General features: G+C 43.5%; 1 protein-coding gene across 1 annotated transcript in view; it reads right to left on the bottom strand.

Moving 5' to 3' along the window:
• The window catches only part of TAFA4 (TAFA chemokine like family member 4), a 166,338-nt gene that overhangs the window by 79,999 nt on the left and 62,113 nt on the right, over nucleotides 1–24,226 (bottom strand). The window contains exon 3 of the mRNA XM_073569740.1: nucleotides 23,087–23,202. Within this exon, the coding sequence (XP_073425841.1) occupies nucleotides 23,087–23,202 (116 nt within the window). The remainder of the gene's footprint in view (nucleotides 1–23,086; nucleotides 23,203–24,226) is intronic.

The raw sequence follows: 24,226 nt of genomic DNA, 5'->3' as shown, positions 1-24,226 counted from the left end.
CGCAAGCAATGACTAGCCAGGTCTTTCCCCGGGAAGGAACAACCACGGGAAGGGCAGTCTCCAATGAAGGAAACCACCTATGCCAAAACATGGTATCCATCCACAGACATATCCACAGACATATGTATATTATATGTATATTAGTTTTTCACCAATTTTGGGTATATTTACATCACCTTTTTTGTGTTTTCACCTTTTTTGTGTTTTTATTTTATTATTTTTTATTCTTTTTCTTTTTCTGGTTTCATTGTGCCTACCATGTTCAAAGGTCGCTATATATAGGGATTATTATATATGTCCCCTTTTTTCTATTCTGCAAGTGGTGATATTATTATAAGTACAGACATTTAATTATTTATGCATTGTGCGGTTTTCTCTGCCATTTTTTACATTTTTTTATATATTGCTGTTGTTGTTTGGCCATAATTTTAATAAAGGCTCATTTTATACACATTTTGCCTCTATTTTAGTATTTATACATACATTCCCATTATTCTGGTTCTCTTTAATGCATCAGTAGTTGGCTTTTCTCAATTATACCGGATGGTCTGCCATCCAACTGTTGGAAGAAACATATTGGTCAATTTATTAATTCAATTGGTTGTATTATTATTTATACCTAATTTTTTGTTTCTTCGTCTGTTTTTATTGCTCCTACCAGCCAGTTTCCTACTCCACACTGATGAGGGGCAATACCCCGAAACAGCTGTCTGTGGATGGATACCATGTTTTGGCATAGGTGGTTTCCTTCATTGGAGACTGCCCTTCCCGTGGTTGTTCCTTCCCGGGGAAAGACCTGGCTGGTCATTGCTTGCGTTGAGAAACACGTGATGGTGTCTCCGCAGCTTGTGTTTTGCATGTTTTTGCATATTTCCCATAAGGGATGGGGGCATTGCTCTAGATCACTGCGTTGAGAAACATGTGATGGTGTCTCCGCAGTGTTGGATGTTTGATCTCCACGAGGTCACTCATCCTCATTTTCACATGCGACATCAAGACTTCAGAGGGCCTAGTAAATTGCCAGAAGTTCCCAGGAAGCCAAGGCTGTCGGCCACAGAAGACTTCCCAAATCCGGCTGCCATGACAAACTGGACTTGCTTTTAGGAGTAAAAAGGGTTCTAATAGAGACTTTGTGCACTTCAGTCATTATTGTATTCGCATCTTTTTTTTAAGATAATTCAGTTTTCTCCACTTTTTGGGGTTAATTTTTTTATCATGGCTGTGGTTTTAGCCTAATTTATCATTTTGTGACTTTTTCGAAAAGTCCAATAGCCTAGTGAATTTCCAATACCGGTACTATTATTTTTTTTTTTTTGTATTCTTGAAGACTGCCATGCAACATTTTAAAGCTTATTGAAAGGTTTTAGCAACTTTTAACTCTAAACGGGAGCAAAAAGGCAAAAGAATTACAACTTTGAGTCAATTAATCAAACACTGTGAAAGAAAGGTAGGAAGGGAGGAAAGGAGGGAAGGAAGGGAATGTAGGGAAGGAAGGGTATGTAGGGAAGGAAGGGAATGTAGGAAAGGAAGGGAATTTAGGGGAAGGAAGGGAATGTAGGGAAGGAAGGGAATGTAGGAAAGGAAGGGAATTTAGGGGAAGGAAGGGAATGTAGGGAAGGAAGGGAATGTAGGGAATTTAGGGGAAGGAAGGGAATGTAGGGAAGGAAGGGAATGTAGGGAAGGAAGGGAATGTAGGGAATTTAGGGGAAGGAAGGGAATGTAGGGAATTTAGGGGAAGGAAGGGAATGTAGGGAAGGAAGAGAATGTAGGGAATTTAGGGGAAGGAAGGGAATGTAGTGAAGGAAGGGAATATAGGGAATTTAGGGGAAGGAAGGGAATGTAGAGAATTTAGGGGACGGAAGGGAATGTAGGGAATGTAGGGAATTTAGGGGAAGGCAGGGAATGTAGGGAAGGAAGGGAGTGTAGGGAATATAGGGGAAGGAAGGGAATGTAGGGAATGAAGGGAATGTAGGGAATTTAGGGGAAGGAAGGGAGTGTAGGGAATATAGGGGAAGGAAGGGAATGTAGGGAAGGAAGGGAGTGTAGGGAATATAGGGGAAGGAAGGGAATGTAGGGAATGAAGGGAATGAAGGGAATGTAGGTAATTTAGGGGAAGGAAGGGAGTGTAGGGAATTTAGGGGAAGGAAGGGAATGTAGGGAAGGAAGGGAATGTAGGGAATTTAGGGGAAGGAAGGGAATGTAGGGAATTTAGGGGAAGGAAGGGAATGTAGGGAAGGAAGAGAATGTAGGGAATTTAGGGGAAGGAAGGGAATGTAGGGAAGGAAGGGAATGTAGGGAATTTAGGGGAAGGAAGGGAATGTAGAGAATTTAGGGGACGGAAGGGAATGTACGGAAGGAAGGGAGTGTAGGGAATATAGGGGAAGGAAGGGAATGTAGGGAATGAAGGGAATGTAGGAAATTTAGGGGAAGGAAGGGAGTGTAGGGAATATAGGGGAAGGAAGGGAATGTAGGGAAGGAAGGGAGTGTAGGGAATATAGGGGAAGGAAGGGAATGTAGGGAAGGAAGGGAGTGTAGGGAATGAAGGGAATGTAGGGAATTTAGGGGAAGGAAGGGAGTGTAGGGAATTTAGGGGAAGGAAGGGAATGTAGGGAAGGAAGGGGATGTAGGGAATTTAGGGGAAGGAAGGGAATGTAGGGAATTTAGGGGAAGGAAGGGAATGTAGGGAAGGAAGAGAATGTAGGGAATTTAGGGGAAGGAAGGGAATGTAGGGAAGGAAGGGAATGTAGGGAATTTAGGGGAAGGAAGGGAATGTAGAGAATTTAGGGGACGGAAGGGAATGTACGGAAGGAAGGGAGTGTAGGGAATATAGGGGAAGGAAGGGAATGTAGGGAATGAAGGGAATGTAGGAAATTTAGGGGAAGGAAGGGAGTGTAGGGAATATAGGGGAAGGAAGGGAATGTAGGGAAGGAAGGGAGTGTAGGGAATATAGGGGAAGGAAGGGAATGTAGGGAATGAAGGGAATGTAGGGAATTTAGGGGAAGGAAGGGAATGTAGGGAATTTGGTAGAAGGAAGGGAATGTAGGGAAGGAAAGGAATGTAGGGAATTTAGGGGAAGGAAGGGAATGTAGGGAATTTAGGGGAAGGAAGGGAATGTAGGGAATTTAGGGGAAGGAAGGGAATGTAGGGAAGGAAGAGAATGTAGGGAATTTAGGGGAAGGAAGGGAATGTAGGGAATTTAGGGGAAGGAAGGGAATGTAGGGAATTTAGGGGACGGAAGGGAATGTAGGGAATGAAGGGAATGTAGGGAATTTAGGGGAAGGAAGGGAATGTAGGGAATTTAGGGGAAGGAAGGGAATGTAGGGAATGTAGGGGAAGGAAGGGAGTGTAGGGAATATAGGGGAATGAAGGGAATGTAGGGAATGTAGGGAAGGAAGGGAGTGTAGGGAATATAGGGGAATGTAGGGAATGAAGGGAATGTAGGGAATTTGGTGGAAGGAAAGGAATGTAGGGAAGGAAGGGAATGTAGGGAATTTAGGGGAAGGAAGGGAATGTAGGGAAGGAAGGGAATGTAGGGAATTTAGGGGAAGGAAGGGAATGTAGGGAAGGGAGTGTAGGGAATATAGGGGAAGGAAGGGAATGTAGGGAAGGTAGTAAAGGAAGGGAAGGAGGGAAGCAGGGATGGAAGGGAAGGTAGGGAAGAAAGTTCAACATTCCCCCATTGTCCTGTTCAGAGAGGAAAGGAATAGGTGAAGTGAGAACTGCGTCTTTCATTTTTTTTTAACCCATTTTGACCCCTCTGTAAAATAAGTAACTATTTAGAATGTGTGTGTGTGTGTGTGTATATGTGTATATATATATATAATTTTTTTTTTTTTTTTTTCTTTTCATCCATTTTTTTTCTGTTTACAAAGTTTTAATAGCTTGGAAAAACCAAAAATTTTTTATCGATTCAGCTGACTAAATTACCAAGAAAAAAAAATGACTTCCGTTCAATTTTCGAAATCCATCTCTGTTTGATTGACGCGTCATTATATTTTTCTTTTAATTTTAGACTCTTTATAGGCAAAATACCCCTCAGGGAGTTCTCAAATTTCAGCCACATTTTCTTCTAGTGTCCTAAGGAGGACCGCTGTCAATCCCATCCTACTGTTCCCACTTTACAATCTGCAGATCTCATTTCAAGATTTCCAGTTGACTTTGGACGTGTAACTTTATCGTCGTTTCCCGCGGGTTACGAGGAGAATAGATTGGACAGGGACTCACTGGCTTTATGGTTCTATTAAGTATTTCACAGCATTATTGTTATGGGCTGGAAAGGCCACAAAGTGTGAAGGCAGCTGTGACACTCTTGATTTGTCATTCAATACCCTGGTGTACTACGGTCTGTCTAGGCTTTCCACTAAAACTGAGAGGAAAATAAAAAGTGCGCGATATGTGCTATATGAAGTGGCCACATGAGAAAAAAAATCCATATATTTCATACATAACCATTATTTATATTATGGAATTATCTGCTATTTAGCATTGATACTTATATTAACATCATAGGGCATATATAGAAGATATCTTCTGCAAGACACTGGAATGACTTCATATTTATGAGCCTATAAAAGTTTGATTAATCCTACGATACTAGGGTCTGATGGGGTTATCTGCTTTCAAAAAGCCCTTCAGAGTGATCCCCAGCAATCAGTTATGATCTGTTTAATTCTAAACTGCTGCGGAATTCGTTGGTGCTAAATAAATGCAATAATTATTAAAATCATTATCATCCTTGGGAGGAATCAAAGAGCAAGTGTTCGATTATCCTGCAGTGCGCCCACAGGTGAAATGGAGTATTACAATCATTGACGTTCCTGAATAATGGACAAAATGGGTCCTCCAGAGCTGCGCTCATTTCTGGTTAAAGGATGAATATACCAAGCAGGGTAAAAACTATGAGTCCTCCTTTGCACAGTACTAATCGGGACGTTGACAAAGAATATTGTTATGTATTGAATTAGAAATATGCAACTGATCGTCAGTGGGAACATTGATCTGATGCTTTATAATTAATCAATTCAATGGTGCAAATATTGATATGTAAGAAATTTGGATTGTCAAGAATTTATTTACTAAATATTGTAATTAACTAGTTCATTAATAATATGAACTCAATTGATGGGACAAAGGGTTTTGTTTTTTGCAAAATGTCCTATCAGGGAAAACAAACTCTGAATGTCTGACACCCGGTATTCCCTGATAATTGAAACAAACTGGTGCCAAGAATGCTGGTTTAAAAGCACATTGGTTCTCCTTTTTTTTAAACTGTAGTTAAGATGTTTACAAATTTGACGTTCAGACCCTCCAACTTATTTCTGACACGTATAAAGGTACCATAATTAAATCTCACACAATACAACTCATTTTTTTTTCTTTTTTAAGTATCGGAAAATAACATCAGTGTATAATTCATTATGAGAATTTGTTGTATGGTGCATGGGGGGATATATGGGCAGTGGAGTGTCACTCCGCACTAAGTGTGCCTCAGTATGAATACAACCCCCCGAGTAAAATAACTCTTACTATACTAATCTGTTACAAAATTACTATTAGACAAACTTTTGACAAAAATGTATATGACTATAGACCAAACAAGTAACTATTGTGTTAAACATACACAATATATATATATATATATATATTCATTAAAATCTGGTATATTTGGCACAGCTCTCAATAAAACTGTGCAAGGCATGGGAAACTAGCACATATGGGTCGCCCTCCCAGGGCTGCGGGGTACTCAGTACCGGGCCGATGTCAGGGGAATGTGGTCAGCAGTGACCCGGTCCGGTAGGAGAAGGTGCAGTACCTCTGTGGCGACTGAGCCTCAGGGGCGCCACACATACACAGAAGTTTTTGTGGTGGAGGACACTTATGGAAGAGTCTTTTGGCACGAACATGTGTGCTGGACTGGATCAGGTGACCCACAGAAAGGACTTTCCTGGTGTAAGAGCCCTGCGGAAGGGAGCGAGGCAGATGGGCTCCAGAGACACAGCTAAGACCAACGTGACAGGCCTCAGCGGGAGGTCGGCTCCACCCAGGTGCTTGGCAAGGCCCAGATTCCCCGGAAGAGATTCTGAAGTAACGTCTGCGCCGGTCAGAGCCAGGATCTGCGCCCTGCGCTAATCAAGCCTCTGAGGCCCAACGACGCCTGTCAAGGGCTGAGGCCCTGTCCTCTCCACCCTGAGCCTGAAAGACTTCTGCCGACGGTCAAGCCGAGAAGAGCCGTGCGGAGACTGCGACAGGAGAGGCACGCCTGCGATTGAGGAACAGCCCAAGTGAGCAGGGCTGTCACTTCCAGCTATCACCTACGGTACTGGGGTCAGCTGGGACTAGGATTACAGGTTGGGAGGGGGCCAGTTGGTGCGTGGTAGGCTCAACGGGCTTTGATAGACTATGTCAGGAAGAGACTTGCTTCCGAATGGTAAAATCTGGTGACCCATGCTAGGGAAAGAGCTTAAGAAAGAACTTACGTGGCGACTCCCATGACTGGGCGCACCACCTTTGGGAAAAGAACATTAATGTTGTTTATTGGCACATCCAATTGTATCATCCAGGGCCACTGCATGGGCGAGGGAGCATCGCCTTTTACATGCTTGCATCTGTGACTCTTCTTTTGAGTAGCCAGCTTGGCACAACATTATTGTTGCGTCATGTAGCAGCCACAGACCACTGTCGTGGCCGATAGAATGGGACTTGCAAATAAATATGAACGGACTCTGATCATAATAGTAAAGGTACACATTATACTTAAAGGACATTTGCAAAATGAATCAGAAAGTGATCACATCCGGCATTCTCCTCTCTACTACTTCAATGCATCCCATTCTACCGGCAGCGGTCTGCTGTGCGCTGTAGCACCATAATTAATAAATGGGAAACCATCCTGCCCCGTAACAGTCAGCAATCTTTTACACCCCTGCAGTATCTCAAATATTTAACAATAAAAAAGTCCGTATTCCGAAGTTTCCGGCCAATAATTCTCCTCCACCTGTCAGATTCCGTAAAGATTGCAGCCATAAATGGGAAAAACTGAGAATTGTTGCTTACATCGCTGCGCTGATATATCATCGCTGGGCTGATGAGAAGAGATTGCCTGGCTGAAACCTTACAAGGCGTCTTTAATCTCACCGTTTACAATTCAAAGCGCTTTTTTTTTTTCTTCTAAAGGCTATTAGATGGAGGAAGTAAATGACGATGGAAGCGACGTTTCAGGCAAGCGATACGAATGTGCCTTATCCGAGGACGCCCACTCATCTCTACCGGTCATCCTTTTCCTATATGTTCATGGGATACAGGATCAGACTGGCCCACAGGAGAAGAGGAGAATCCTCCGGTGGGCCACTTTACAATTCACTTGATTCCACTATGTACAGACAAAGGCAACATCTTTATTTAACAATCAACTCAAGTTATTGCTATAGATATTTGTGAATGAGGTTAAAGTCATACAGTATTTGCATGTAGCTGAGAAGTGAGGCCCTGGAGTTGAGGTTCCTGGGGGGTCCTTGGCATCCCAGTTCGACACTGACATTGGGACACCATCCCTAATCACGTTTAAAATAAGCCTTCTGAGTACAGACTGGACATCTTTCATTAGGAAATCTATAAAAATGACCTTTTATGAAATTCCGAGTTTATGGGCAAGAGGCGGGTTCCTTCATTCAGGACCCTGGAGAGCAGCCACAAAGTGCTGGAGGACTTTGCATGTTCTTGTATTACATGAACATCCCATGGATTTCACTGTACAATGCCTCATTTTCTCTGTGGTAGTGCGGCAGAGGAATTGAAAAATTTATTTATTTTTTTTTTTTGCTAGATTCCCTTGCAGATTGAGCGCCGCGGGTTTCAGCAGTAAAACTCTCATGTCATCTGGTTATCACCAGGGACTCCAAAGCGGACAGTCCCTTTAAAAAGGATCTAGCCTCTCCATTGACACATTTATTTTAACCATTTTTTTATTTCTAACAAGACTTCTGTATCATCCGAGAAAAATGGGCCAGTTTTGCTAATCAGGCACTGAGCAGTTTGATCAGCGTCATATGATTTTCTCAGATGTGAAGAATAAAAGGAACCAGGAGAAGATGCGGAAATACAATTGTTTCCTAAAAGCGGACAAGTCAGTAAAGAGGTCAGGTTCTCTTTCACATATAGGAAATCTGACAGATCCTATCTAAGGCCTGTTTCACACATCCGTTTGTCAGCATCAGTCAAGATCCGCCGATTTGGAAAAAAAACCAGATCCGCCATTTTTCTTGGCGGATCCGTTTTTTTCCCCCATAGACTTGCATTATCGGCGGATCTTGATGGATGTTCATCCGTTGGATCCGATATTTTGCGGATCCGCCAAAATTTTGGCGTCTGCTGACATCACCGGACGGACAATGCAACGCTTTTTGGAGCGTCAGATCCGCATTGCTGCTACTCCTGGAACATTTAACCCTAAATACAGTACCGGCCGCAGCAAAATCTCTCTCTCTCCCTCTCTCTCTCTTTCTCTCTCTTTCTCCTTTTACCGCGAGATGCCGATCCTCCCCGGATCCCGCGAGATGCCGATCCTCCCCGCATCCCGCGAGATGCCTGCCCGCTCCCAGATTATTATTATGGGGTTTTTTCTTCAGCGCGGTTTAAAATTCACATATCGGCGGATCGCAGCGCACCAACGGTCCGGTAGCTCACGTTGGTGTATCGTCTCCTGCGGATCCGTTCTCCGCCTTTTTGGCGGATACCAACTGACAAGGAAAACGTAAGTCTGAAACAGGCCTTAAGGAAACCAGTCACTAGGTTTGGTGCAATAAAGCCACTGACATGTTGCTCTGAGCATTTAAAATGTGCCCATGTCAAAAACCTCTGTTTCGCAATTAGCTGTAAAAGGATTCATACTGTACTTAGATGAGTCCGGGAGGCGAGTTCAGGAGATGCGTCCAAGACGCAAGTCCCAAAGGTGCGTCCAGTTGGTGAGTAGTACAAGAAGTGCATCCAGGAGGTGAGTCGAGGAGGTGAGTACAAGAAGTGCATCCAGGAGGTGAGTCCAGGAGATGCATGCAGGATGTGAATCCAGGAGGTGAGTATACGAGATGCAGTCAGGAGGTGCGTCCAGGAGATGAATCCAGGAGGTGAGTCCAGGATATGCATCCAGGAGAGGAGTCCAGAAGATGCATCCAGGATGTGGATCCAGGAGATGCATCCAGGAGGTGGGTCCAGGAGATGCATCCAGGAGGTGAGTCCAAGAGATACATCCAGGAGGTGCGTCCAGGACATGCATCCAGGACGTGAGTACACGAGATGCATCCAGGAAGTGAGTACACGAGACGCGTCCAGGAGGTGAGTACAGGAGATGTGTCCAGGAGGTGAGTACAGAAGATGCATCCTGGAGGTGAGTCCAGAAGGTGAGTCCTGGAGGTGAGTACGGGAGATGCATCCAGGAATCCCCACTGACAACCAGAATCTGGGGAATGTATCCCTTGTTGCCTGGCAAGACGGCGCCAAGAAAGAGCACCCTGAGCAAACTCGAGTAACGAGCACTTGCGCTCATCACTACTGGGCACTCATGTCCACCATTATTTCAATCGGGGGGATCCACATAGCTGATTATGTAGACCGCCATACCCCTTTAAGGCACATCTTCCTAATCATCCCATGGTGTTGATGTGTGCTGTATTTCCTTCTTGCCACAAAAAAGCCGCCTGACAATGCCAGTGGTTTGCTGACATTGCAGAAGAGACTTTCCCAGACACAGAATTAACCAGAACACTGCAGACAAAGGAAGAATTTGCATTTCCCGGCGATTCTTTCCAATCTGGAGTTGGATTTCTGTATATCTGGAGAACTTTGTATGAGGAGCTGTTTATGGTATTACATTTCTCATTGATCATATTTAGAATATTGCATGGAAAACGCAATCCTACTGACGAGCGAGATTTACTGTATTTACAAGAGAATCAAATATCAATACGACAAGAAAACGAAATCAAATCAGATATGCTAAAAATATACTGAAATAACAGGGAACGGAGATAGGAAAACTGCTGCACAGGGAAATAAAAAAAAATCAAGGGGTAATGGGATTATTAGAAATTCTGGATTTTCTGCATATGAATAAAATTATATAAATATATCTTAAAGGGAATGTGTCATTGAAAAATTACATATTGTTTAAATAGGGCTTTTGTTTTACATATATTTTTTATTTGCCAATGTATTTTTTTATTTCATGATCTGAATTTAAAAAAAAAAAAAAATTAGCAACCTTGCAGTTCTCACACTGGCCACTAGGGCTATTTTTTACTCTAACTTCCTGTCCTTTTGGGAAGTGTTTGCAGCTGTTTCATTATTATCAGAGGCAGGAAAACAATGATTGGTATCACCTGTATGCCCAACATTCACAATAGGTGATGTCACAGCTCACCTCCTCCCCTTCCTGTACAATGGCTAACACCTCTATATACAGTAGATAACACAGAATCCACCATGCACAATAGATGATATCACAGCTCACCTCCTCCTCCTTCTGTACAATGGCTAACATCTCTATATACAGTAGATATCACAGTATCCACCATGCACCATAGGTGATGTCACAGCTCACCTCCTCCTGTAGAATGACTGATAACACCTTCTTGTACAGTAGATAACACAGGATCCACCATGCATAATAGATGATATCACAGCTCACCTCCTCCTCCTTCTGTACAATGGCTGATAACACCTCTATATACAGTAGATATCACAGTATCCACCATGCACGATAGGTGATGTCACAACTCACCTCCTCCTGTACAATGACTGATAACACCTTCTTTTACAGTAGATAACACAAGATCCACCATTCACAATAAGGGATGTCACAGCTCACCTCCTCCTGTACAATGACTGATAACACCTCTATATACAGTAGGAAACACAGTATCCACCATTCACAGTAGGTGATGTCACAGCTCACCTCCTCCCCCTCCTTTCACAATGACCTCTGCACACGCTCATCAATACAAAAGATGGGGTCTTTGTCAGTCTATTGCTGTTAATGTACATGTGCCTTTCCTGAAACAACAGGAAGTATGAGTTTAGACTAGCCCTAATGGCCAGAGTGAAAATTGCTAAATTTGTATTTTTTTTTTTTATACAGATCAGAATATATATATATATATATATATATATATATATAAATAAATAAATTGCTACATTATAAAAAATGCATGTGATAAAAAAAATTGATTTAAAGAATAGGTCATTTTCTGATGGCACGTTCCTTTTAAAAGGTAAATTACAGATTTTTAACTATTCTTATAACAGTATTACAATAAAAAACGTGTTTTTTTTCGAGTTGCCTGGAGCATCTCCCCTATGATGTGACTGCAATAGCATTTTTGGGAGGAGAGGTCTCAACACTAAGTAGCCTCTGGTGTTTTTTTTTTTTTTTTTTTTTTTACTAATGCAGCTATCTACTGTCTCCACAAGGGGAAACTCACAGACTAGCTCTAATGATGTCACCTATAACCAACACACAGAACTCTGCAAAGGAATACGTATTCCTTTGCAGAGTTCTGTTTCAGATAGTCGGTGACCGACTTGTAGATCTGCAGCAGCCCTTATCTATACATGCTTTGAATACCTACTACCAGGTGAGCAGTTTTTTGTCAAACCGCTTACTTTATTTGTGGGATAAGACCCTATATTGCGCTTGTGTCTCCCTCTTTCCTCACAATAACCAACACACACACAGACATAAAGGATTACTGCTCTCCTGTCTCTATGAAGCTCATGTTCAGAAGCAGCCAGAGAATGGAAAACATCATACAGCAGTACTGAGCAGTGTAGCCATGAATCCAACCCTGGGTGAGATAAAACACCTACTAGAAAGCAGCTGTCTGAATTTTCCTTGCTTCTCTATAGACTTTTGAAACGCCTCTTTAATAGACAGCAGTGATCTGACCACTTACAAAACTATATTATTTAGGAATTCATTCAGTGCCAAATTTTTGGACCTTGATGAATTTTGGAAAGTATTTAGTAATGTGACCTCATCCTTTGAATGGGTTGCCTGGATTAGACAAGTAACCCTTCAAATTTTCCTCCATCTACCAATCCCTGTATCCCGTTTTACGGAAAATTTTTGCACTATTTTGGCTGTTTCACTTCTTTATAACACATCAGGCATCATAGAACCAACTTTATCATTGTAAATGTGAGGCTTCAAAGAAGAATAATGTCCGGCGATTCATCATGCCGTTATAGGGAACTTGCCAGCGCTCAGTCATCTGTTACATCTCTCTGCCGGTCACTCAATACCGGATCAATACTGTATTTGCTCTGACATAGGAGTAATCAATTAGACAGGGGCTATTAATTAGCAGCTATCATATTACTAAAGGAATTAAACACACGAGTCTTTTCTTCCCGGAATGGACAAGTGTCAGGAGCAATTTATCTCCACTTCGCGTTACACTGTAACGCGGGCTCATCGGTGAAAGTTTCAGGCTGCGGTAGGTTATAATAAGGGAGGACACTGTGGCGGGCTCATCGGTGAAAGTTTCAGGCTGCGGTAGGTTATAATAAGGGAGGACACTGTGGCGGGCTCATCGGTGAAAGTTTCAGGCTGCGGTAGGTTATAATAAGGGAGGACACTGTGGCGGGCTCATCGGTGAAAGTTTCAGGCTGCGGTAGGTTATAATAAGGGAGGAAACTGTGGCGGGCTCATCGGTGAAAGTTTCAGGCTGCGGTAGGTTATAATAAGGGAGGACACTGTGGCGGGCTCATCCGTGAAAGTTTCAGGCTGCGGTAGGTTATAATAATGGAGGACACTGTGGCGGGCTCATCGGTGAAAGTTTCAGGCTGCGGTAGGTTATAATAAGGGAGGAAACTGTGGCGGGCTCATCGGTGAAAGTTTCAGGCTGCGGTAGGTTATAATAAGGGAGGAAACTGTGGCGGGCTCATCGGTGAAAGTTTCAGGCTGCGGTAGGTTATAATAAGGGAGGACACTGTGGCGGGCTCATCCGTGAAAGTTTCAGGCTGCGGTAGGTTATAATAATGGAGGACACTGTGGCGGGCTCATCGGTGAAAGTTTCAGGCTGCGGTAGGTTATAATAAGGGAGGAAACTGTGGCGGGCTCATCGGTGAAAGTTTCAGGCTGCGGTAGGTTATAATAAGGGAGGACACTGTGGCGGGCTCATCCGTGAAAGTTTCAGGCTGCGGTAGGTTATAATAATGGAGGACACTGTGGCGGGCTCATCGGTGAAAGTTTCAGGCTGCGGTAGGTTATAATAAGGGAGGACACTGTGGCGGGCTCATCGGTGAAAGTTTCAGGCTGCGGTAGGTTATAATAAGGGAGTACACTGTGGCAGGCTCATCGGTGAAAGTTTCAGGCAGCGGTAGGCTATAATAAGGAAGGACACTGTGGCGGGCTCATCGGTGAAAGTTTCAGGCTGCGGTAGGTTATAATAAGGGAGGACTCTGTGGCGGGCTCATCGGTGAAAGTTTCAGGCTGCGGTAGGTTATAATAAGGGAGGACACTGTGGCGGGGTCATCGGTGAAAGTTTCAGGCTGCGGTAGGTTATAATAAGGGAGGACACTGTGCCGCAGAGGGCCACGTAGGTTGTAGTCATTATGATGAGTAGGGGGTGGAACATGACATCAAACAGAGAGAGTGACATGCCCCTCCCCATCATGCCCTGCACTGATCATAACACAATATATATTTGTTTCGTTCCACATTATGGCATGATGAGTTACAGTGGTGCTTGAAAGTTTGTGAACCCTTCTAAATTTTCCATATTTTTTGCATCAATTTGACTCAAAGCTACACCTGATTTTTGCAACAATTCTAAAAGTATAAAAAGAGAACCAACTAAAACAAATATATCAGCAATTTTTCTGAGGTCCTCAGGAGTCTCCTTAGTTCATGTTGTGATAATCTTCCACAAAAATGTTCTGGAGGTCAGATGTTGATAGATTCCTGTTCTTTTAAATAAAACAGGTCGCCCACTCTCACCTGATTGTTCTCCCATTGACTGAAAGCAACACCAGACTTTAATTTCATCTTCAATTGTCTGCTATTCTTAAACGTTCACCTGATTTTGCAAGTCACAAACCTGTGATAATGGATAATTTTACTCTTAAAAAAAAAAAAGTTTGATTTGGTTATTTACTTTTATGACCTTCTTTAAAAATAAATCAAATGTAGTTTTAGGTCAAATTTATACAGTAGTAAGGATATTCTCAAGGGCTGACAAACTTTCAAGCATCACTGTATATGACATTTTAATCTGTAATTTTTATTGCGACATAGAGGCTGTACATAGCTAAATAAAGGGGTTTTCCCCAAAATACACAGGATATATAATTATCTAATCGGGGGGGGGGGCGCATTACTGAGACCTCTAATTCAAGAAACTCGATCCCCAGTTTCTCTTTACTGTTCTTAGTCACCTCTCCAGGATCCAATACCAGGCACTGCGTGTTCTGCTTGAGTATTTTGGTATCCACTTCGCTACCGAGGACTACTTACTTGTTCTTGGCTCTGCTAAACTTCTAGCCAACTCTGCCTTGAACTTTGTGACAAACCTAGCTCTGCTACAATACTGGATACCCTTGCCGTATCACTACTAACTCTACCTAGAACTCTGTGACAAACGCAGCTCTGTTATAACGCTGGATAATTGTGACTTATCGCTGTGCCAGCTCTGGCTTGGACTCTGTGACAAATCCAGCTTTCCTACATCACTAAAAAAACCTTGCCTTATTGCTATAACAGCACTGCCTTGGACTCTGTGACAGACTCAGCTCTGCTACATCACTGGACAACCTTGCCTTATCACTGTACCAGCTCTGCCTTGGACTTTGTGACAGATCCAGCGTTGCTACATCACTGGGTAACCTTGCTTTATCCCTGTACCAGCTCTGCCTTGGACTCTGTAACAGACAAAGCTCTGCTACATCACTGGAAAACTGTGCCTTATCACTGTACCAGCTCTGCTTTGGACTCTGTGACAAACCCAGCTCTGCTACATCACTGGGTAACCTTGCCTTATCACAGCACTAGCACTGCCTTGCAAACTGTGACAAACGCAGCTGTGTTACGTCACTGGGTAATCTTGCATTTGTGGTGCCCCTGAGGGTCTGGAGGCAGCAGAGGTACTGCACCTCATCCAGAGGTGTGGTATCCCACCCTCAGGTAAGGAGGGATCACCACCCAGGACTCCTAACACTGCACTCAACACACACACTAGCTAGTCAGGGCACCTGGGCGTAGCCTTCAGGAGGATGGCCTCATCCCAGACTGGCTAGGAAAGGGTGTGGGGGGGTTAGTGTAGAAGGTAGGTAGAGTGGGAGGAGCTTAGGTAGTGCAGTGATAGGCATCCAATCAGAGTGAGAAAGGTGACAGTTGGTGGGAGGAGCTAGTTCTGAGGTAAAGAGATCCTTCCAGAAACTAGTCAGTCAGTGACAGGGCCAGCGAGAGAGCAGGATTGCTGTAGAGGACTGTGGGTGGAAAAGAGAGCAACATCTTAACCACGCTCCTGGACTGGGAAGAAGGGGTCCTAGGGGCACATGTAGTGCGACTGGCCACCCGTGGGGCCCGCATCCTGGAAAGGAAGGACAAGGCTACAGTGAGGGAGCCGGCCCCAGAGGCTAGTGGAGGACTACAAGGCTCAGCTAGAAAGCCGGAGGCTGAGGTAACTTTAAGTGCCTCAGCCACAACCGCATTCATTCCTGGCAAAGGTAGCTATAGAGGATCCCGGGGCCTGACCCACGTCGCCCGGTGAGATCCGTGGCTGCTGGCTTGGGGACACTGTTTGTGAAGGCGCAGGGCAGGAGAGAAAGGAGAGATCAGCGCAGAGAGTCGACACGGCCTAGAAAGGTGAATACAAAGAGGAGTCCTGAAATGGTGTCACCAATCCACCTGGGAGTTGGCTGGACCCCTCACCCGGAGGACACAGTACCAAGCGGGTCATCTTGTGCACAAGACTTGTTAGTAAAAGCCCAGAAACTGCACCCAACTGTGTCCTTTGTGTCATTTACATCTCTCCTGCCATACACCGCACGCACCATCTCCGTCACCGGCTCAACTGCCCTGGGACACAGCTCTACCTGTGGAGAGCTACACCATCCCCGCTGCCCTAACACCGTCCAAGAGGATCTGCAGTGCAGCGTCGGCTGCCTTAGCCGAATTCCACAGGTGGCGTCACGATTTCCCCTTTCCCTATTCATTATCCTACCTTCTTCCCCCTCATCTGAACTTCCATCATCATCACCTCTGGACACCCAGGGCCACGGACCGGGTCACTATCACCACCGTGACACACTTCCCCTTTAAAAGAGCCTGACCGGCCCGGTACCGAGTAACCCCCGGCCCTGGGGGGCGCTCCACATTATCGCTATGCCAGCTCTGCTCTGGACTCACTTCCGCTATTTTTCTTAGTTAACTCTTCAATACCGCTCGACCAGTTTTACTTCTGAACTTCTGTCCATGTAATAAATGCCATGTTTAAGTCCACCAGAACAGAAGCCACTTTTGAAGAGCAGCTCTTCATCTTGGCTCATAAAGTAGAACACCAACAGTAAACACTCTGTATGAGTTGATAGGGCACAGAGATAAGGTTTGAGAAACCTTGGGGTATTTGGAATTAATAGTATGGTGGTCCTCCTTCATTCCCTTCATCAGCTAGCCAATATAGAAAGCAGCCAAGAAAGTCTCTGTCTGGAGGACTGGGAAAGTCAACGCCAGCCTATTGGTTTCAATACTCCCCATGTAATGCTTCATTCTTCCTGCGGTGGTGCTGCAGAGAAATTACACACTTACTGTCAGATTTCTATGCCTATACCAGTTGATCGCTGGGAGTCCCTGCTTATTTTTGTATTAAAAAGTGATGAAATATTAACCAACACGTGTAATACGCGATTTCAGCTGCAAATGGTGAAGGTCCAAGGTTACAATATTTATTCACCACAATAGGCTGCACTTTACTCCTACTCCGATATTGTACCGTGCAGCTGACCTTCTCTACGCCCAAAGCCCCCGGGGGCCCCGATAGCATTGCAGAGGTCAGGCATACAATGGGCGGGTAGTAAAAGTGCTAAAAAAAAAAAGCCCAAATGGGAATTGAAGAGAAATAGAGAGAAAAATAGCAAATGTGTTCATGCCGCAAATGTCAGTAACAAATGATGACGTCTATGGAAATGAGAAAAAGTCCAATGGAATTAACTCCAACGTCTCCCCTCCGGTCTCGGCGTGGGGTCACCTTGCTGTCGTGAAACGTGCGGCTTTCACTATCATGCTGTTGAGATTAATAAGGCCGGGGTCATTATTTATACAAGTTGAGGTGACACCGCGTTCGGCCGGATCCGGGATGATGTCTTCATTTATTACCATGTTTTAGAAATCTGTCAGATCACACACTAGATGTATGGGAGGCATTCATCAAGTACCCGATTAAATATTCACAATATAATAAAAGGAGAAGTATACATCATCCTAGTTCCGTGAATGTTAGGATGGAATCTGCAATAACGTAAAAAAAAAAAAAGTAAAATATTTCAGGTTCCATATAGTTTTTGCTAAATTCAGATATTCTGCATTCTAAAGCTCACTTTTTGGCTTTGCTGTGTAGACTGGGATAGAGTCAGCAGAGTCATGTCATTGTAAATAATAGTAAGGGAGCTTAACGAGATTCATTGAACTATATATAAAAAAAAATGTACAAAAGGGAAGGGAAAGTACTAACATAGGATATGGGGACAGTAGTCTTTTCACTTGTCACTCTGCTCAGAAGGAAATGCCTTGCTATAGTCATCCCTTCAGACTTAGCGGCATAGGAGGCCCTTTGGTTGGATCCATTGCGTAGCTGCTGGCTAGTGGAACAAATCGCCAGTATATAAGAAAACATGGCAAGGGGACAGAACCAGGTCAGATCCAGAGGAAAGAACCAAGGGCAAAATTTGGTAATAGTAGGGTACCCTTACGGGATTTAAATAAAGCACCATGCACGCGGATTGGTCACCGAACTTGCTCTGCCACTTGGTCTGCCGACTAGCCCCATCCATTGGCTGGTCAGCAAGATTCATCATCAACATATATAAAAATAATAGAAAACATCTGGACTGTGGTTTTTGGTTGGACACACACGGAGGAACCCATTTTTCCTTGGAGTTTAGCGTTGCAATGCATCACGCCCTGTGTCCCTTACAACTTACCATTATATTTTGATGTCTGAGCAATCCTTTAGAATCCCCCCCCCATTTTGTATATCGGTCTAAAACTAACCAATAATACTATTTTATAATGATATTTTAATGTGTATGCTCTCTTTTAATAGCCACTAGGGGGAGCTAAGCATTCATAAATGTAATATTGAAGTCAACGGGAGCTGTATCAATCTATATGCAGAGAGCTCCCCCTAGTGGTGGCTGCAAAAAGCCACTGGGATAGAGCCACAGCAAATGGATAGCTGTTCAGTGGCTGTGCCACCTCTCGTAGGTCTCATAAAAGCAAAAAAAAAAAAAAAATCAAAGTGGATTTAATATCAGCATCCACCATTAGGGCTCTGTCAATACTGATTATTCTGTTTGATACTTTATAATTAAGGCTCCATTTAGCCTCTGGACTGCGGCCACTGGTGGACAAATGAAGGGATTGTGATTTAGTGGGCTACCATTTGTGCATCTATAATCCAAACTTACAGTAAATATTTAAGTTAAATTAGAATTTTAGCAGAGCGACTATATCAGGATTTTACCCCAAACCTGCAGCCATCTCAGGGCAGATTATCTTTTTTTTTTTTTGTCTTTGCGCGAAGCATCCGCACTCATTAAAACTGGCGGTCGCTATATTTTATACAATGGCTTAAATATTGTATGACGTATAACACCGGGATGTAAGAGAAAGGAAAATCAGCCGGTGAGAAGACATGCCGCAAAATGACTCATGATTCTAATTAGAACCTACGGAATTCTGACTATGGAAGAAAACGAGACCTTTAAAATCGTATTTTTTGCCTTGCAGAGCCCTCTAGTGGTCATCCTGAAAATTGCAAGACTAGAGAGTCACCGGTGGGTAAAGGAGAGGAAGATGACGGGCACCTCCCTGAAGACCTTGCTGGTGTGATTAAATGTCAACCATGTATGTTGCCGTGCGATACACCGGTTATTACATGGCACGGATGCCTTATCTTTTGTACTCTGCAGCAGCTGCGATTTCGTGATTAACGCTATGGTTCATTGTTAAAGGTAAAAGGGAGAATAGGCTGATGGGGAAAGGTTAATCGTGAGTCGGGCCTTGCTGCTGCGAGAAATTTTGAGAGCAAAGGAAGAGTTTGCTTGTAAGTTCCAGCGAGTTGTTAGTCACTTAGTGAGGGTGCGTCAGGAAAGAGGGACAGCGCTAGCGAGCATAAAAGCGGCAATCTGGATCATTTACGCCCCGGAAAGTGGAGCAAAAGATGGAGAACTCAGCTGTAATGGGAACAGAGATTGGAACCCAAGAAGGTATAGCTTTGATTTTGTGGGGCCCTAAAATAGCTAAGGAGAGGATGGGGGCCAGAGGTAACGTATAGGCCGGACGTGGAAGTGTTACTGAAAGGGTATTGGGCTTCCATGGTGGGGCACCGGTACTGTGCACAAGAGGACTGAAAGCAGAAGGAAGACATAACTTATAGGATGGATGGCCGTGTAACATTCAGACGTGGTGAAGCGGCTTGGTATACATTTTTTGCAAAAAACGTATCGACTAAATACCCTGTATTTGTTATACAGCACTTGCTGATTACTGTCATGTTTTTTACTGCAGAGTATTTTTGCAAATTTGTCATTTTGTGTTCTTTTGTTGTGTTTCAGCCATTGGGTGGCGTGAGCATTGTCTTACTGACTTGTTCACACTTGTGCATGTCACATATGTTTTTAATCTGTTTTTCCTTGCTAAGCATGGTTTGGGAGAGCCCACCCCTCTCCTGTGTGACATGCACATAAATGAGCTGTCTTACACCACAAGCCCATATACTAGGAGGCGCCTGTCTGTATCCTGTTCATTCAGACACTGTTCACATGTTCAGGTTTCAAATACATTAGATAGGGACTGCTCCGTGAATGGTTACCGTGACGTGGTGAAGCGGCTTGGTATACTTTTTTTGCAAAAAACGTATCGACTAAATACCCTGTATTTGTTATACAGCACTTGCTGATTACTGTCATGTTTTTTACTGCAGAGTATTTTTGCAAATTTGTCATTTTGTGTTCTTTTGTTGTGTTTCAACATTCAGATGCAGTAGAGGAAATGTGCCACCATGTGTAAGGCTGGATCTATAGGGGCTTATGCCTGAAATCCTGGAAAATGGGATTCAGAGGTTTGCTCTGACGGGGGTCATTGACTGTAGTGATGCAGATGGAGTCACTAAATACTCTGTCGGACATCAGTTTCGGCCGTGTGAACCCAGCCGATCCGACAAGGGCAAGCTTGAGTTCAACACAGAAGATACGTCAACTAAGTTTTGTACCTGCTGCCCTCTGCACAAATGTTCCATCCTGTTCTACAGGAAAGCCAAGTATAGTTTTTTTTAAGAAACTGGACTGGCTCCCTCCTTATCAGCACTGGTTATTCCGGGTTCCTGTGTCATCTAACACTGTGGAGCCAAGAGGGAAGGTAATTAAAAAGGTCATAAACACACACGGGTAACCTGTTTCATTGGTGCTTAGGGTTGAAATGAAGCCGAGGATACGGAATCCTAAAATTCAATATCGACCCTTTACAGAAAAAAGAAGCTGAACCAGACACTTCAGCTACAGCACGTGTTTCAGGGTGTGTTTACCCTCATCAGTGCAAAGAATGAGATCAAATTTGGTTGGGTGAGAGACCTCTAACGGGATCTAAGAGAGAACATTTCTCCTTGTTGAGAGCGTCGAGCCGGCGTTATGAGACTTATAGGTCATGCAATACTCCTCTGGAAATGTATACCCTCTCTGTAAAGGATTAAAAGTACATATCTGCTTTTTTTCCAAACACAGAGCCACAACTTTTAGTGGTTGAGTCTGGTGCTGTGGCTCAACTCCTTTTCATTTTAACAAGGCTGAGCTGCAATACCAGACTAAACCTCTGGACAGGAGTGGCGCTGTTTCTGAAAATAAGAAACCATTTTTTTTTTTTTTTTTTAATCTTGCACCACTACATTACCTGAAAAACACAAAGGACGGCATGACTACCGTTCAAATAAAATAAATATCACAAATGTTCAAATTTAATAGATGACATAACTGTTCTTAAAATATAAGACATGGCATCACTATTTTAAACACAACATAATTAATCCCAAAGTATTTTGATAAAGGCAGGCATCTCTCCGATGACAGCAGTCTCAGGCAGGACCCCGTTCCCTACATGGGTGCATGCCTAGTTGGTCGTACTTCCGTGTGATATATCTCAGCTGCTAGTACTTTGATTAGCAATTTCAAAAAATATTTTTTTGTAGTGCAAACACTGTAACTGATCTGTTCAAGTATGTTCACTTTTGGTGGAGGGTGGTCAATAATTATTTTTTGAAATTAGGATTAAACAGGACCGATCACTTGCTCTAAATGTGTACTTTTTTTACCTGGTGTAAATGCCGCTGTTCTCCTGAATCCGGCGCTGTTTTTCTTTTTTTCCTGCGCCTCTCCGTTCCTGAGATATGGCTCTCTCTTCCCTCTGTATAAATCTAGTCTTATAAGCCAAGTGGGAGTTGTCATCAACTCTTCTCTGTGGGCGTCTTCTCAAGGACCACTCCCAGTTGGCTAAAAAGAGTAGATTTATATTCAGAAAAGAAAAGGCCATATCTCAGGAACAGAGAGGCGCAGGAACAAAAGAACAACATCGCCGGATTCAGGAGAACAGCAGCATTTACACCAGGTTAAAAAAAAAAAAAAAACATAATTATGGCGAGTGACTGGCCCCCTTTTAAAGTTATTTTTTGGCCTTTACATAAAATTTATAGGCAACAGGTATAATAAAATCAGGCACATTCACCTTCTCTGACCCTAATGAATCCCTTTTACGCAATTAGAGGAAGTAATGATGTCTCGTTCTTTGGTCACCCGACATTTGAGGTTTGGAATTGGCTGCAGCAATCAGGTGACCGCTGCAGTCAATCACAGAGCTGAGCAGTCACGTGAATGTGAAATGAGAAATCATTGACTCCAGAGGAGCGGGAAGTTAGAGCCTCGTTTTATTTTTTTATTTCACTTTTTTACAACATCCCCCCTGGCTGCAAATCCCTGACAATCCCTTTAATCCAAGCTTGATTACAATATACAAAATTGAAAAACCTCCCAGATTTCTGAAAGCAACGTCCCCTAAGGTTTTCTTTGCGGTAAAGTGAGGGACCACCCGAGCTGGACGTGCATTTAAAGGGGCGGGGAAAAGGATAACATAACTTTTTTTTTTTTTTTTTTTTTCAAAAAGGGGACAATTTTGAGCAATAAATGAATCGTGCCGCTCTCACAAAGGATGGTTATAAAAAGTTGGCAAATATAAGTAAGGCCCTACGGTAAATGATGCGATTAGCGGAGGTGATGTTCTGCAGGAAAGCCTTCATTGCATCAGTCTAGTGAAGGAGATGGGCTAAATTTAATACCGCCATCGTTTCCACTCATTCCCATGCATTATGCTAAGTCGTTTCCCATCTGGGAGCGCAGGCTTGGTACAGTATGTATCCGAGATCATTACAGCGTACAGAATTATACTAAATAATTCAGCTCCGGGCTCCATTTTACTACAGCGGTGGAGTCGCGGCTACAAAATAAACCTAAATAAACAGGTAAAGGTTGACAAGGAAAGTACAATGTGGATTCTGAATCTCTACGGAAGGATTAGAGGAAAAAAAAAAAAAAAAAGAAATGAAAAACATAAAACAAAATGATGAACGGGGAAACACCGATCCCATACGAAACGGATAAAAAAAAAAAAAAACAAGGATTTACGGGAAATTGAAGTAACCTTCCACCGGAGGCCTGATACCAGGAGGACGGGTCGGTTATCATTGTCAACGGGGCCATGAATTAGCAATGGCTAAAAGACCAGACCAGATATTAATTGGCCGCCGAGCCGGGTAATGAGCCAAGCGTTTCGTACCTGTTTGCCCTCGGGAGTTAAGGCTGGAGGCTGACAACATTTTACAGCACACCATTAAGACATAGGCCAGGATGAGCCCGTGAGTCAGGAGCATGGAGTTGGCATTGAATCTCATCCTAAAGGGAGGAAAATGCAAGATTAGGAAACAGTCAGCGAGGGCAGGGGTATATAACGAGAGCAGCGCTTAGGAATCAGAGCAAGGGTGCAATCAGTGATCTATGGGATCCATGCAAAATGTGCCAGCATGCATAGCAATAAATATAGAGGTTGTACCTGCTGAGACCCCAGCAATTCTGCAAGTAGGGGTCCTAAAGTGCAGTGGACTGAATGGAGGGTTTTTAAATTTGGGTTTCAATCAGAGATTCTAAACCATTTATTTTCTACATCGTTTAAGTATTACTGGACATAGCAGACTGCAGAATGAGTTAACTGTAAATCCTTCAGTGAGCTAGTTTTGATGGTACAGTTTGTAACTGTTTCTTTTCCTGAACTTATATTGAGGAGGAGAAGGAGAAGAAGGAAAATGAGGAAAAGAAGGAGGAGAAGGAGAATTAGAAGGGGAAGAAGGAGGAGAAGGAGAAAGGGGAGAAGGAGGAGGAGAAGCAGCAGAAGGGGGAGAAGGAAAAGAAGGCGAAGGAGGAGAAAAAAGAGAGGAAAAGGAGGAGAAGGAGAAGAATGGGGAGAAGGAGGAGGAAAAGGAAGAAAAAGAAGGAGGAGGAGAAGGAGGAGAAAGAGAAGGAGGAGGAGAAGAAGGAGGAGAAAGAGAAGAAGATAGAGAAGATGGAGGAGAAGATGAAGAAGGAGGAGGAGATAGGGGAGAAGAAGGGGGAAAAGGATGAGAAGAAAGACAAGGCGATGGTTGCTGGGGTCCAACTATCGGAATCCTCAGTTAACAAAAACCCTTGCTGTCAAAGTTCCCCATGAGACTGGAGCAATAGTGCACATGTCTATTTGAAATGGGTTCAGTTACTTAAAGAAGCCAAGACGTCACACAGAGCATGTGGGGATAAATCACTTTATTTTTCTTCTACTATCTGAGTGTTTTGCCATTTTTTGCATCTCTATTTATTTCTATCTATTCCATCATTCCCTTAGAAGAGACCAGAGCGGTGGTCAGTCATGAGCACTACTGCTGCATGC

The sequence above is a fragment of the Dendrobates tinctorius genome, unplaced genomic scaffold, assembly GCF_039654945.1.
Source record: "Dendrobates tinctorius isolate UK_male_01 unplaced genomic scaffold, ASM3965494v1 ptg000027l, whole genome shotgun sequence".
Lineage (NCBI taxonomy): Eukaryota > Metazoa > Chordata > Amphibia > Anura > Dendrobatidae > Dendrobates > Dendrobates tinctorius.
Note: the sequence above shows the minus strand (reverse complement) of the source record. Positions and strands in the feature narration are given on the sequence as shown.